This window comes from Dermacentor variabilis, chromosome 9 (genome assembly GCF_050947875.1).
Source record: "Dermacentor variabilis isolate Ectoservices chromosome 9, ASM5094787v1, whole genome shotgun sequence".
Classification (NCBI taxonomy): Eukaryota; Metazoa; Arthropoda; class Arachnida; order Ixodida; family Ixodidae; genus Dermacentor; species Dermacentor variabilis.
The window spans coordinates 92,220,720-92,237,425 of record NC_134576.1 but is presented as its reverse complement, the minus strand read 5'-3'; the positions used below and the strand labels follow the sequence as shown (position 1 = coordinate 92,237,425).

Sequence of the window (16,706 nt, the reverse complement as noted above, 5' to 3'; positions counted from 1 at the left end):
GCTTTTCAAGCTTTTCAAAACACGAAATAGTACATGTTCTCATATGTTGTGTTCCTGTAGTGAGTTTTCGCATGGAGTCGAAATTTTGTAAACTTGACAAAACTCGCTAAACAATTGAAAATTCTTAATATTTGCTGCAGGTTTACACTTTCTACGATTCTGAAGATGCAAGAGATGTGGTGAAAGCAACTTTGAAATGAACGGGATAAAGTGGTGTCTGAAAGGGTTCAGACGTATGGAAGCATACTTGTTCCCCGTTCCCACAAGCATCTTCAATAGTTCCCTAATGTCTAGTACCTTTTCTAGCACTCGGAAGGTAGCAAGAACATTGCCCTTGCACAAATCAGGTGCTAGATGGGCGGTTACTAACTGCCGACCTATATCTATCCTCTTCAGTGCGTCAGGTGTTTGAATCGATATGGGATTCCTCGTTTTCTCTTAGTGCTAAGAGCATTTTAATAAATGAACAGCATGACTTTGTGTGCCAACAACTATTTCAGACTGTCAACAGTGTTCACCACTGCATCGACTTCCAAAAAGACATTTTTTCACTCTCAAACTGGTGCAGAAACAATAAGTACTCTTAAAAGCTTCCAACACTATGGCATTAACTTACATGCACAAAACGCACCATGTGAAATTTTGATACACCCTTCGTGATGCTCCACTCCTTAGGATCGATGAAATGAAAGATTTTGCTGTGTACTTCGACAAAATGCTAAGCTTCTCTTCACTTAGATAATTACACAACATGTCCTTCACGCTCCTGGAATTGCATGCCTTATATTGCATGATTTCCATTCACCTGTTGTGTTTCTGAAATTCTGCTGTGTGCCTCCAACTACTAGTGTATGCCTCTGTAGGAGGGGGTGCAATGAGAAAATCTAATTCTGACCTCATTGAACGCATCCAGAATAAATTGATACCTATCTTAAAGCACCACTTTTGCCATTCTGGCGACCACAGTTGAGCCTTCTCAAATACACTTCAACTCGCACCTCTAGATTCAAGAATTAATTAATCACACCTTTTGTTCCTGTATAAGGTGGTCCATGACATTATGATTCCTTAAAGCTTGTTGATCATATGCATTTGTTCGTGCCGCAACAGTATACCAGGTAGCATTCCACATTCGTTGCCTGGGCTTGTTACAAGATTGTGCTAATAAGACTCGACTCCAAAACATACTTCAGAGTTCATTTCCTGTATTTTGTGTATCTGTAGATAATCACGTAGGATTAACTCCCTCTTACTTTTCCGCGTTTCCTTTATCCCTATTTGTTTCTCTGTCTTCCATTTTTTGTCTACTACATTCATGTTTTCTGTACATTTTGTCTCACATAGTGCTCGTTAAGTGCACCAGTACAAAGGCTCTCTAGCTGTTCCTGGGCACTACAATAAAAATTTGAATGATTGATTATTATCGTAGTATAAAATGGTGGTTTTTAAGTATGTACTAGTATACTATTTCAGTGCAGTAGCTTTTGTGCAATTAAAAAAAGGGCATGAATTAAGAAAGTGCAATAATATGCTATGTGCCTGATGATATGCATTGTGTTATTAATTTCTTCTGAGTTTTAATAATGGCTGGCTACTGTATCCAGTGTTGCGCAATAAAATAATATGCCACAGCAATTATTGCGGGCCTCGCGGAACAAATTGAATATATCTTTCTCAGTCAAAACATCATAGCAGGCTGAAAACAATAAACTGCAATTTTTCTTTTTGTGGGGACGAAGTGCATAAATTGTGAAAATAACCTGTTTATATATTTCTTATACTATGCAAATGAGCTGCTCCCATACATTAAGATAAGAGCTTCAGTAGTACGACTTGGCAAAGGGCAACGAAAGACTCCTATTAAAAGCCTCTAATTCTCAAGCTTGTATTATCTGACGGTATGTCATTTCATTATTGTAAAGGAAGATAAACTTGATATGTGGAAACCAGTTACAATAGAACATGGCCCTTACACTGTTAAAATGTTTTTTAGCAATAAACTCGATGTGAAGGCCTGAGGATGCAGTGTTGATGCATCAAAACAACCTAGAATAATAGAGGTGCTCCATGGGCTAGATTTGACAGAATTATAGGGGAGACAAGGTACGAATTACATACGTTTTAGCTATTCTAGTTTTTTTTTGTGAGTGCTACAAGTGTTTTAATTCTGTTTTGCTGATTTTCTCAGAACCCACTTTTTCACGTTTCTTTCATGCATCAACAAGCATAATTATATTGACACGGATGCTTTATCTGTACGCGGTTATCGTATTTCACCGGCTAAAATATGTTAAACGTTATCGATCGGTGCAGGATGCGCCTGAACGTATCGGAAGTTTCGCGAATGTTATCGATGGTTCTGTCTGTTGTCGACGAACCTTGCTAATCTGATCGTCTACGCGACACGAATTGTGTAGTAGTTTATGCAAGACGCGCGGGCACCAGCGAATAGGCTGTAACTTTCGACGACTGACGTATGCAAACCGACGTGCTTGACCCGCAGATGAGATTTTCGACGATTGCCGACATTGCTCACCGCTATCGTTGCGATTGAGCCGGCACTATTTATTTGCCGTCACTACTACGTGGCAATATTTCCAACACAGACTTTTTCAGTTATACTTTGCACGCCTAATTCTTACATAGTTGGCTGTGCAATGAGCTACCAAAAAATGAAATGGAACAACAGTTTTTGATATATGGCATCGCCGTGCAGGTGTTTGCAAAGCGATCTTGCAGACAGACGACGTGCGAGCGCTGATGTCGATATATTGTGCACTATTCTTGCTTCAAAAATAAAAACAAACTGTTCCGGCAGGTGTATATTCATTATTCAAACGTGTTTTCTATAATGACGCGTGTACTTATCTTTATCGGGCTACCAAGTTTCGCTACCTAACAAATGTTATCGCGCAGCGCAGGACGCGCCTGCATGTAAAAGAAGTTTCTGGAATGTTATCGATGCTTCCGTCCACTGTCTTTCATCGCAACTTGTGTAATCTGATTGCATGTATGCGCGACGCGAATACTGTAGAACTTTGTGGAAGACACGCGGATCCGAGTGGTTAATCTGGAACATTCGACGACTGATCTATAAAAGCCGACGCGCTTGACCCGCTGATCAAATTTTCGATGATCGTCGACCGTGTTCGCCGCTGTCGTTGTGCTATAAGTGTAGCCTCTTCTGTGGGCACAGGTTCGCCCAATAAAAGTTAGTTTTGTGTTTCACAGTATTGCTACTGTGTTCTTTGACGTCACGGCCACGTGACATCTGGTGGAGGAGCTTTGCGTTCATCTACCGGACGCCCCCACAAAGCTGTGACCCAAGCCCTCACGCGGAAGACACCAACGTCGCCAAGAACCAGCGAGGTAGACGCAGGCTGCAAGGACTGCCCCCGGAGCATGGACTTTTGTCTGAGACGACTAGGAAGATCGCCACCAAGTCCACCCCAATGGCAGCCCCAGCGTCCCCCGTCGTGCTGCAGCAGCCCAGGGAGCCTCCGACGTTCCGCGGTTCAACTTTCGGGGACCCGGAAAGCTGGCTTGAGACGTATGAGAGAGTCGCTGCGTTTAACAACAGGAACAGCTACGACAAACTGCGACATGTCTTCTTCACATTAGAAGACGCGGCCAGGACGTGGTTCGAGAACCGAGAAGCCACCTTAACGACCTGGGAACTTTTGCGTAGCGACTTCCTGCAGACATTCGCAAGCGTCGTGCGCCGAGAACGAGCCCAAGCGCTATTAGAAACCCGGGTGCAGCTACCTAATGAGACAACCGCGATCTTCACGGAGGAAATGAGCCGTCTCTTCCACCACGCCGACCCTGAAATGCCCGAGGAGAAGAAAGTCCGCCTACTCATGCGTGGTGTGAAGGAGGAACTTTTTGCCGGAATGGTACGAAGCCCACCGAAGACCGTCGACGAGTTTCTTCGCGAGGCCACCAGCATCGAGGAGCCACTCGAGATGCGAAACCGGCAATTCGACCGCCGCACGAACTCGACAAACTACACTGGAGTTCAGTCACTGGCCACCGACGACCTACGCGAGACTATCCGAGCTGTCGTGCGAGAGGAGCTGCAGAAGCTGTTCCCATCATCACAGCCTCAAGTGGCTTTGATTGCAGACGCCGTACGTGAGCAGCTCCAACAACTCGGAGTAGCCCCTGAATCGCCGCAGCCTCAGCCGCAAGCGATGACCTACGCCGCCGTCACACGCCGTCAGGGTCCCCGTCCACAACCGCGCCAGGGCCCCGTAACGATCCACGAACGCAATGTCGTCCACTTTCTTGTCCATGCGCTTGAGGAATGCGGTCGCCCGGGCTAGACGCCTGCCTCAATTGTGTTCAGGATGTACGTTTCGCAGAATGGGTGCGATCGGGACCAGATCGCGGAACTCGCGGGGAACCGGCGTAAAATCCGGTGGATTCTGGGTGGTCGGTGGGAAGGAGCCGAGCTCGCGCAAGAGGTGGTGGCCCGTCGTAGTGGTCGTCAGTCGTATCACCTTCGCTTTCTCCTGAGCCTCAGCAATCTCTTCGAGCGTATTGTGCACCCCGATCTCAAGGAGTCCGTGGTGATCGGGAGCCCTAGGGCCCCCTTCACTACCTTTCGGGTTGAGCTTGTCACGCTCCGATTGTTTCAACTTGCGCATTGCTGCGACATAGGTAAAGTGACATAGGATGAACGCATGTACGAGACGTAGCAGATTGTCTTCTTTGAAACCGTGGTGACAGTTGGCGACTCCGTGTATAAGTCGTAGCGTGTTGTCCGTCTTTGTCGTCAGCTTGTGGACCATTTGAATGTTTGATCCGCCCACCTCGATTATCATTCCCAGGAATCGGATGCAGTCGAACCTGGGGGTGGGGCGACCATCTCTGGTACGGATGGTAATGTCGCGCTCGGTCGTGGGTTTCCACCCCTTGGACCTGTTGCCTTGTCATGTTGGACAGTTCAGAAGCAGCTCCGATTTGGCGGATGAGCATTTGAGGCCCGTGTGGTCGAGGTAGGGCTCGGTGGTTTCGACAGCCTCTGGCAGAGCGGATTCAATAAAACCGTCCGACCCCGCGAAGCACTAGATGGTGATGTCGTCCGCGTATGCCGTATGACTAAAGCCTTCTATCTTTCAGAGGCGTTCGGTGAGCCCAATCACCGCCAGGTTGAACAGCGTCGGTGAGAGGATTGAGCCCTGGGGGGTGCGACGCCGTACGGATTCGATTGCTTCCGACGTGAGGTCTGCGGCAAGGAACATGGCCTTGCGACGAGTTAGAAAACAGCGAATGAACTCGTAGAACCGGCGCCCATGACCTAGATCCGCGTTCACCTTAACTATTGCCGAGTGCTCGATGTTATCGAACGCCTTCTCCAGGACGAGGCCGAGTATCACACGGGTGCCACAAGTTGCCCGGGCGTGTATGATCTGGTGTTTCAGGAGTAGCATCGTATCCTGCGTCGAAAGCCCGGGTCGGAAGTCGATCATGCGATCTGTGAAATAGTCTTGGTATTCGAGATACGGGCCGACTCTGTTCAGTACGACCTGCTCGGCTACCTTACCCACGCACGATATGAGTGAGATGGGGAGAAGGTTATGGGGCGAAGGCATCCCATGACCTTGGGATGCCGATAACCTTGCCCGGTTTTGGAATGAGAATCGTGTGGGCGAGTTTCCATGCGTAGGGTAACTCGCCCCACCCTCACACGTCGTTGATGGCGTCCGTGAGATAAACGACCAAGAGGTCTTCTAATTTTCACAGGATATTGCTGGTTAGGCCGTCGAGGCACGGGGCGGAATGGCCGTTGAGTTCGTGGAGAGCCCGCCGCACCTCTCCGACAGAAAAGTCGGCGCCGAGGAAGGTGTTGCCGGTACCGGTGTAATCGGGATGTAGGGCCGGTGAACCCTACATCCTGATTCCTACCGATGAGTATCGGTAGGTACTTTTTCACAAGGGTTTTGGCGACGTCATCTGGTGATGCGGTTCCGTTGGCCTGGTGAAGATTTATGGTAAGTGAGTGGCTCTGGTTCGTGCGGGTGTTGGTGTCGTAGAGCAGTGTTTGAGGAGGTTCCAAGTCTTTTCGTTGCGCATCTGCTCGTCGACCAAATTACATATCTCGTCATACTGCTGTTGGGATAGGGTGCTACAGTGTTCCGTTATGGCCTTGCTAAGTTCTGCGGTGCGTTTGCGGAGCCTATGGTTGAGACGCTGGCTCTTCCATCGGGTCAGTAGAGACTGACCTCGAGCTAGTGGTCGAGGCGGCTGTCTATCTTCTCAGTGGGCATATGCTACTGACTGTCTTCGTGGCCTCACCGACGTCGGCCTTAAGCTGAGCCATCCAGGTCTCGAGGTTTGGGGTAGTTTCGGGAGGGAGTCATGCGGCGCGAGTCTTGCGAAGGAGGTGCCGCTCAATCCACGTGTACGACTTGGGTTTCCTGACGACGGTGGGTAAGTGCACGGCTAGTATAAGGTCGTCGCTGCCAAGATCCTCCGCGAAATTGGACCAGCGCACATAGGCTGTGTTCTTCAAGAAGCAGATATCCCAGATGGTGTCTTCGTGCATGTACGAGCCTATGCGGATGGCGAACGCCTTGTCCGTCACTAGGGTGACATCCAGGTCGTTAGCAGCTGCGACAGAATGGAACCCTTGGGGTGTCATACACATAACCCCAGGCGTGATGCGCAGCGTTAAGTGGCCAGCAATCACGAACATGTTTGAGCCTGCAAGACGGATGGCTTTCTGGAATAGGCGTCGGAAACGTTCACTTTTTTGTCTGGGGCTGCTGTACACATTGAGGATGTACACACTGTGTCACGACGTGTCGCTTGGGTGAATCTTCCTCATGACGTTGTCCACGTCGGACATGCCGAGGTCGTACGTGAGGCAGGTCAGCTTTTTAGCGACCAGCGTGGCGATACCGCGACCTCCTGAGGGGCCGGGTAACCAATGCTAACCAATGAACGCGGCGGTGTGTGTGCGAGTTTCTTGCAGTGGGATTACGTGGAGCGTGGCGTCGTGGCTGCGGAGGCAGTGTTACAGGGAATTTCCCGTGCAGTGAAACTGCCGCAGTTCAACTGCCAGATGCGGAACACTTCGTCTGGCCTGGCCATCTTGCTGCTTGTGGGGGTAGGCCCGGACGCCCGACAGTTGGAAGTAGGATAGTTGTAGACGTATCTATTTCATTACGGTAGCATCAATGCGATGCATTGCCACCAGTAAAATGGCATCTTTTCGTGTCGCGGAAGTAGTACCTTGAGGTATAAAATGAATGGTCAAAGTTGTTGTTCCGGCTCATCTGGAACAGCACATCAAACACATTTCTAGCACGTCTTTGAAGTTACTGGCACATACGTTTTCTCACGAAGCACTGCAGTGAGTGCAACCTGGAACTACAGGTGCAAAATATCTGAAATGCTTGAAGATGGGCAAAAATCGTCAAAACGGCACACTCTTTCCGAAAATTCCTAAACATAGGGAATACCTGCTAAAGTTATAAGACAAACTGTTAGCTAGAGTCCAATAAATATATTTTTGCTGGTTCCAGGCAGAGATCGACATCGTCGAATACGTATCCCAAAATTTCCCTTTATTTAAAGGTTTACTGTGCCTTTCAGAGTCGTCATACGCCGACAAAGGAATACTATTTATATTCGCACTTCTCCGAAGAGGGAAGCTGGCGCGCTGCAAGCACCTTCACGCTTGGAGTTATTTAATCTCTTCATTTTCGTTGCAGTTCCTTAGGGCGCAGTGGGCGTCATTCTATCGTAAATTTGATGTTGCAGGTTCGTTACGAGAAGGACGTCGACATTCCAAATAGTTGAGACGAATATAACGGGAAAAAGCACCAGTAATTAGTAGATCAATTGCTGCGTGATTCCTGTGGTTGGATCTTACGTGAGGCAGAAAGCTTCCTTCCAAATTTTAATAGATCAAGAGCCTTCTATAGAAGATTAGCTTGAAATATCTCTGCGAGTCACTCCGCTGAAGTTTCATTTTATTAAATTTCAGTACATTTCACCATTCTTTTTACAATAAAAAGTACGCCAGGGCAAGAATAGAAAGCTCCAAAACAGCAGCTTGACTAGATCCTTGCCCCTTTTCTTGGCAACAGGCACAGATTCATGCGTACATTCAGAGTACGTATTATATAGATATATACACACGCGTACCAGAAAACTTCCTGCTATAGATTGTCAATGCACATATACACCAATGGAAAGAAACGTAAGTACATATATAGCATTTTCTGGAAACATTGTTCTTCAAACAATGTTGGAACATTCAGATTTCTGAAAATTGCCATTAACTCATACAGCCACTCACACAAGTGTATAATTTAGTACAATACCATGCTTTGGTGCAAGGCATCTTCATCAAGATACATAAACAAAATATCGTCGTATAAAGCTTTTCAATCAAATTGCACAAGCGCATATGTCAGCGGTTCCATGCAAATGTGCCCTATTCTGAAAGCTGTACTGTCAACGTTCGCTTAGAAATTTTGTTTAGGGTTATATCAGCATTTTGCAAGGGGTTTACTAACTTCGGTATGCGATATCCTCATCTAGTGAATCCATAATTTGTTCTTGAATATGGCAGCAGCCAAGGGTACTTTTGCCTCATATTGTACGGTACATGTGTGGGGAAAGTTAATTTGCATAAATCTAAGAAAACTGCTTTCTTAGATAGAAGACGGTTGAGGCATTCATGATAATGCGAACGGCATTTTTCTGCAGGACTGGTAGTTTATGAATATTCATTTGGGAAGTGGTTGCCCATGCAAGGTTGCAATAACTAATATGAGGAGCAAGCAGGCTGTTCTAGAATAAAAGTTTAATTTTAGGGGGTAAAACATGCCTGAATTTGCATAGTATGCCACAAACCCTGGCCAAAGACGTTGAAACTCGGGCGACGTGATCATCCCACAATAAATGCTCATTAAAAACTACTACTAAAGTCTTTACTGTTTTTAAAAGCTCTGCCCATTCTGTACCAAGCTTAAACATTACGGTCCTATCAATTTTTTTCTGTGGTGGAGAACACAGAATAGCTTTTGTTTTCATAGTATTAATTTCCAATGAGTTAATTTTGCTCCATTTAGGTAAACTACTCACGGTGTCATTTGCCAGGTTTGAAAGGTAGGCCAGACTTAGCGACTAGAAAAACAAACTGATGTCATCGGCATAAATTATGAACTGTGTTTCTTCGCTTATATGAACGGCGTCATTTATGTGAATGTTGAACAATGTTGGTCTAAGAACGCTGCCTTGCGGAGCTCCTTGGAATATTTTTTGAACAGTAATTGGTGGGATTTAATTGGGACGCACTGATTTCTAAGTCTTAAATATGAATGTATAAGTGCTAATAAAATTAAATGGTTAACATGGTGTAACGCTTTGGAACAGTCAATAAAAACTCCAATTGTTATACTTTTATCTTCAAAACCGTTAAGAATGAATTCTTTTGCTGATAATATAGCAAGCTCAGTCGGCATTCCTTTTCGAAAATCAAACTGCTGCTTGGATATGATAGAATGTTTGTCGCAAAATGATGTAACCTTTAAATAGATAATTTTTTAATCCTTTTGAATTTACACGCAATACTGAAACTAGGCTGTAATTTGAAAATTCCTTTTTGTTCCCGGATTTTAACAGTACATTAACTTTGGCATGTTGCATTGCTTCGGGAAAGATTCCAGTAGATAAAGCAATATTGAATATATGAGTGAGGACACGTAACAGAAGATGACGCACAAATTTAATGTGTTATTTGCAGCCCATCAATATCACCCGCTTTGATGTTTTTCAGGGACATGAAAGCTAGGAAAACCTCTTCCAGAGACGTTGGCTCAAGAAAGGCTGAATGTTTATTGGGTATTACCCCCAATAACTCAATTGTTGTTTTGTTGCAATCGCTTGACGCTAGAGAAGTGAAGTAGTCATTAAAGCTGTTTGCTAGCTCCTCGCCCCTTAACAACTTGCCACCCACAGTACCTTCCAACTCATCTTTATGGTCTGGTCTTAAAAGCTTCTTAAGTTCATGCCAGAGTGTTTCGCTTCAATTGTTTGCTGAATTAAACCGATATTCAAAATATGCACGTTTTGTGTTTTTCAAAAGTTTAGCTACACCATTGCGGCATTTCTTAAATGCTGCGACATCATTAGTGGCCTTTGTTTTCATGAATTTAGCATATAATGAATTTTCTTGCCAGTCATTTTGAGACACTAATTCGTAACCCATAGCTTGCGTATTTTACTGTACCTTCTTGCTTAAACGAAAAACAGCAACAATATGCTTCCTTCAGAATGCTTATAAACGTATTGTAAGCGTTGTGGGCATCAGTTATTTCAAGCAGGGAGCTCCAGTTGATATTTTCAAATTTCGCGCAAAATTTTCCTAATATTTTGCCGTTGATTTCCGGTAGGAAATATGTCTCAGCGTGATGCGTATCTTTAAAACAGTGATTAAAATGACAGAACATATCAATTGGCAAATGGTCACCTAATCATGGAACAATCCCGCCTTAATCTGTACAATGTTCAGAACAAGTTGCTATAAATACGTCTATCGAACTAACAGAGAGACGGCCGATGCGTGTAGGTTCCGTAGTAAAATTAGTGCAGTGAATCACTCGAGAACCATTCGGAAATTCACAACATTTTGATGTCTGGCGTAAAACATTTATGTTTAAGTATCCTGCCATAGCAAGGCGCAGGTCGTTCACTGACGCAAAGTCGAGTAATTTCTTCAAAAAAAAGGAAGTGTTGGTGTTTCCATCAGGTGGCCGGTTTACGACAAACACGCATTTTCCACACTGCAGTGTTAAAACTTCATAATCTTCGGCAGCTATAGAAAAGTCAGCGAGCAAGTTGCACGATAAGGGCACTGACACAAGCTGCAACACGCGCCCGCCGCGTCGATAAGACCTGTTCACAAAAAAGGTGTAACCAGGCAATCGCATTACTTCATTTTCAGACACATACCGTGTCACGGTAATCATGATAACTGGAAAATGGGAAGAAAATGCATTGAAAAGTGTAGTGAACTGGTCATGTTTAGTACGCGCAGATTGCGCATTGCAGTGTAGAAAGGTAATACGATCACTACATTTAGGGGTAACAACGTCTCTGGCTGTCACCGTAAAAAAAAGATAAAAGTGGGCTGAATGCGCTTTCCTAGCTGTCTTTAGTTACCGATTTTTCGTAAATCCACTTTACACGCAATTCGCACTATACGAGACTCCTCTGTATTCCGCGCGAGAACCTTGTCTCCAGTTGCGCAGCCATATAGCCCGCCACCGGGAAAATGTTAGCACGAAAGCTGCGGAAGGTTTGAGATCAAGTCGAAGCAAAAAACCCCATGGAGCCTGTTCCGTAAAGAATGGGCTTGAAAACCATATAAAGCTAGGTGAGGCCATCGATAGCAATTTATTGTAATCCTAAGCTTGCGAAAAAGAGCTGAAAGTATCCCTGGCGAAGTGTGTTAACTCTTTATTATCGCTTTTATTCCACCTTGGTGTAATCTACGGTAAGCGTGTTCTTCCTTAATTCCAATGCGTGAGCATTTCCATGCCTACCGAACGAGAAAGAACGTCCGTCCATCCGTCAAGTAAGATGATTGCTTTCAAGATAGGGCTCGCAGCAGCGAGCAAATTGACCTCCGTGTAGCCTCTCGCTTCAACGGTAAGCGGCAAGAACACAGCGCGCACGAAGCTATCAGAACTTTCCGTACTCTGTCCCCATGGCAGATCGCGTTCAAGATAGGGGCCCGCGTGGCCTCGCCATACGCAGCCGCCGCTGAAGTACAGTTGGTCAGCATTGATAATGGTTCAACGCACTAAATAGATGGATAAGGCACTAAAGAGCAATAACGGCTTATAATTATCGCTGCCACTGCCGCCTTCAGTAGTTTGCTTGCTCATCAATTCACCTTGCGCCGCCGTCCGCAAAAATTCGTGTCGCCGCAGCGCTGTCGTTTGTACTGGTGGAATCAAGTTTCGTGAGATTTAGGGCGACACTGAGCTGCGTGAAGGTGAGCAAGTGACCCAATGCTTACGCGTACTCAGACAACTCCCAGAGGAGTTTCTGCTTGAATGTTGCAGCGATGCTGTTAAGAGCTAGTTTCCCCAGGATCGTGTCAGCGTATAGACATAAAATCCCGAAGGTGGTGCAATGCCTGGCCGACTCGTGGCGGAGGTGAAGCAGGCGTTAAACACTCCCCACACGCGGGCCGATCCCGACGATAGTGCAATGCCGGGCGGACCCGAAGGTGAAGTAGGCGGCCTTAAGCACTCTCCATAATTAACACTGTTGCGCAAAGAAACGACGGGACAGGACATGAGCGAGAATACAACACATGACGCCAGAGTGTGTTGTTTTATCGCTCACGTCCTGTCCCTACGTCTCTTTGCGCAACAGTGTTAATTATGTCGAACCAACTCGCCCACTGCGAAATTTTCCGTAATTACGCCCTCCATGCGTGCGCCGATCCCGAAGATGGGGCAGTACCGGGCCGACCTGTGCTGGAGGTGCAGTTCGCCTTTAAGGGGCCCAGATACACCGCTTCGCTGGTCAACCTTCACTGAGCGAGAGGGCACTGAGTTCCTTTGTGAGCAACGGTAAATGCTCGCGTTCAATATCTTGCGCTAAAATGTACAACACTGAGGAAATACTGTGCGTCGCTTGACGTGAAAAATGTGAACTGGTTGAAATAATGCGTGGCATAAAAATATTTGTGGAGAAAAATGCATGAATGGCGACGTTCACGCATTTTTGCTTTATCGCGCTTCAACTGGTAAGTTTTGTGGATATTCTTAAGGCAATTTCCCACACAACAAATTTTCACCGCGACTACTCACCCTCTTCATCTCAGCCCCCCCCCCCCTCTTCGCTATCCCTATTCCTTGGCATTTGTATTTTCCCGAGCCCCCACATCTCTACGTGGCGCGCATATCTTGTGCCGTTCTTAGCTACGCGTACGTTTAGTGGTTTCCGCAGTTGAGGCCTAGTACGCGCTCATTGCGACCGTCATTCGCTAGATGCCGCTACGCGAAGTGGCATAGCTGATGCAGCACATAGCTGTTAGCGTTACAACTTTACGTACATGAACGCAATATACTTTCGCATTTAACTTGTATACCAACAGGAAGCAAGCGTACGCCACTTGTATAAAGTCTGTTGTGTCGTATATGTCGAGTTGCTTACTGCGTTTTTTTACTCATTGGACTTTTTTATTCATAAAACGTCCTCGTGCATAATGCACAAGGAAAGTAAGGCAGCGCATGCGTTTATTACCGCAACTATTACAGGCACTTCTGATGCCTCTACTATGGCCCAGGGTTCAAGGCCATTATACGATGTATGAATACTTTATATTAGTGCAATCTTCGCGCTAATAACTGGGGAAACAACTTTGACGCATTAGTAGTCCTCAGGAGTTTTGTATCTAAATAAGCTTAAGTACATGAAGCATCATCTGTATCCACAATGCACACTGTCACATCGCGGAGCGTTTTTCCCTATTTACTATTATTGCGACAGAACTGCTTGTTCGCATGGTTGGTGCTTAATAAAAGACATGTTTTTTGCCGCAAGTTAACACACACACAAGGAAGACACATTAAGGCAACACGGGCGGCTGTATATCGCGGTTGTATAGTGGGTACTTCAACGAACAACTTAACGTTATTATAAAACGTAAAATATTCGAAAACTTTGAACACTACTTTCATTTCGCAACACTTTATTAATCAAGCACAAAAATAACTAATGGACGAATGTGAAACGTGAAATCAACTTTCTTAGTTTATGTGAACACCAGATAATCAGCTAAGAGATGCTAGGAGGACGTAAATACTATCCGAGCGCGATAAGGACTTAATAACCAAATATTACACAGGCTTGAAAATGATGAAATTTTGAAATTCCCGAAAGATGCCAACTATCTGCTACTGCGTCCATAGATATCCATCGAAGTTTTCTGCTCCATTCAGACAAATGTGTACAACTGTTTTGCATTTGTGAAGCAGACCACCAAGGAAGTGAGTAATTGGCATCGTTATGCAAGCGAGTGCCAACACACAAAAATTCTCGCACTAATAAAAATTAACCCAGAAGCCAAGACGAAATAAAATGTGAAGAAAGGGAAAAGTATTCTGCTATCTAATTTTAGAAAAAGCACCTAGAGTAAGCGCCGTATGTATAAACGAGCACTCTGAATAAACACCATCATATCCAGTGGTTCATGATTGTTGATATCGCACATGAGCGAATAGGAAGGAGAAATACAGCGTTCATTTCACCATCAGCCAAGTGTTCTATATCTAAAGCTTTAATTTTGAACTGACTCAAACTTCCATAAACGAGACCTTCCGACCAATAACATAGCTCGGGAGTAGATGAACAAAGTCATTTCTTACTTTTTAAAGCGCTAAGGTCAACCTTCCAGTACTGAAACGCAAGGTCAGCTACAATTTTTTAGGAAAGTCATACGAGTTTTTTGTTCTCATTACGCTGTCTTGAATATTATCACCCTCATAGCGTCTTCCACGTGATAAACTCCGTGCAGCAACACTTCGTAACACAGTGGTTCTGTTTCATTACACGTTGTACAAAAAATAAAACATCAGTATTTAGGTGAAACAAATTAATGAAGCAAGCTTTATGTTAAAACCAAGAGAGGAGACATGACGAAACAGAGGACGCGAAGGCAGTGGCCCTGGAAATAGTTCATTTTCTGCACGGAGTTTTTTTTCTGCCGTTATTAAGTGAAAGAAGCGTATCTTAGGGCACGTATGGTGACCCTTTTATCAATGGTACTTCCTGATACATTTATGTTGAACAATGTGGCAGGTTCTCATATGCGACTGTTTCACTTGTAAAATGTTAACTTTGTACGCTCCAAACGCCAAGATGTCGTTTCGTAACCATGTCATTATGCTCACCTGCCCGCTGGTAAGGCCGGCTGTTGGCTTTCACTCGCAGCGTAATTGGATTGTGACCTGAAAAAGTGAAAAAGAAAACTCTTAGTGACATCAAAAACAGTGTCAGAGCAGGTACAATCAGATTCCCTTTCAGAAGTCTTCATTTTTTCACTTACTACGAAAGTTATTTTTTCTCTTGTGCTCAAGAAAGTTGTCTATTCATGCCTTTCTTCTCTTCCCTTACCAGGCTTTTTGCCGGCAGTTGCGTTTCTAATTGAAATTCCTGCTTAATATTCCAGTTTGTCAATTTCCCTCTTCAAAGATTGCCCATATATAAACTGGTCATGTTATCCTCGCTCTGCTCAGTCGGCCGAAGCTACAGATTTTCTTACTGTTCCTTGCCATTTTCATTTATTCCAATTGGTTCAGCTTAGTAAAGACCACCGCTTCTTCATTTTCACAGCGTGCTGACGTCTTTCCATCTCATTGCGTCTGCATTGGCTCGCATGCCTTGTACGAGCGATCACGATGCCTTGCGCATGTCGATTTATGGTCGTTCTACTCAGACAACCAGGCACGCTAAACGCATCTGAGAATATGACAAAGGTAATTTTGATGTTATTGTAGCAGCACCAACGAGTCAACGCGCCGAAAGATGAGACAGCGCTACTGCCGACGCCGTCCGCGTTCCTCCGCGTTCACGCCGAACGCGCGCAGCGTCCGTGGATACAGACAGGGCCTCTGACGGTGGCTCGGAAAGTTTCAACCTTGGCAGAACAATGGATTCACTCGTCGGGTAGTGTCGAAAGTCGCTGCCTCTACTTGCCTCGCAACGTTTCTGACACAAGTTCCTGCTGTAGATCTGCGTTTACTTGTTTTCACGTAATTTCATTGCGTAAACACATGTATGTTACGTTTACAATACCATAAATAGCGCCGAACGCCGAACGCTACACTATGTACACTATGCTACACTATGTATGCTACACCGTACACTGTGTATACACTGTGTACAGGTGGATACTACACTTGTACACAATTCTACACTATGTACACTCTGTAGCACCGAGCGTTGCACGTGTGCCGCGCAAGCGCATCGTATGTCAAACCGCATGCGCCATGTGCTCAGGATTTTACTCCAACACTTATCTGTTATTGACAAAAATACACAATTTTAAACCTATCGAAATCCTATATTGGCGACAAGCTCCACCACTGGAAAAGCTGGCGCCAGCGTCGGCGTGGCGTTGCATGAGGGATTGCGTGGACACAGCGCCCACTTCGGCTGCTTCGGAAGCGCCGAAGCCAACTGAAAACGAAAGGTTAAGGTCCCACCTGTGCTTTGGTTCTGATGAAGTGGCGAGGTTCTCCAGCCTTGGGTATCAGCTTGACAGCATTTGAAAGCGCTATAATAGGTAGTGGCTGCTTTTGGAGGCGTGCAGCATAGCAGGCTACTACACTCGGTGTAGTAGCCTGCTGTGCACTGCGGCACCGCACTACGCTGGGTGCCGCAGTGCGGTAGGTAGGCAACGCAGCCTGGTGCCAGCCTTATTCACACGTAGCCGATGGCCAAGAAGCTGCTTGAAGCTTGGCTCGCGAAACTAGGAACCGGCAAACAGCCATCACCTACAACTCGGGTATGCAGCGGGCACCCACGCGGGGAATATTTCTGATTCGGCGTCGGGACTCCGATGTTCGGTGAGTAGCAGAAAACGCGCACGGAGACGTTCGACCGCTGCCGGGAGTGTCATGACGCTTTATTTGGTCTATGAACTTTTAAAGCGAAAGCTTTACTGA

General features: G+C 45.6%; 1 protein-coding gene across 1 annotated transcript in view; it reads right to left on the bottom strand.

Moving 5' to 3' along the window:
- LOC142558448 (venom serine carboxypeptidase-like) overlaps window positions 1-16,706 on the bottom strand; it is a 98,131-nt gene that overhangs the window by 18,099 nt on the left and 63,326 nt on the right. The window contains exon 4 of the mRNA XM_075670582.1: window positions 14,931-14,987. Coding sequence (XP_075526697.1) covers window positions 14,931-14,987 — 57 coding nt within the window. The remainder of the gene's footprint in view (window positions 1-14,930; window positions 14,988-16,706) is intronic.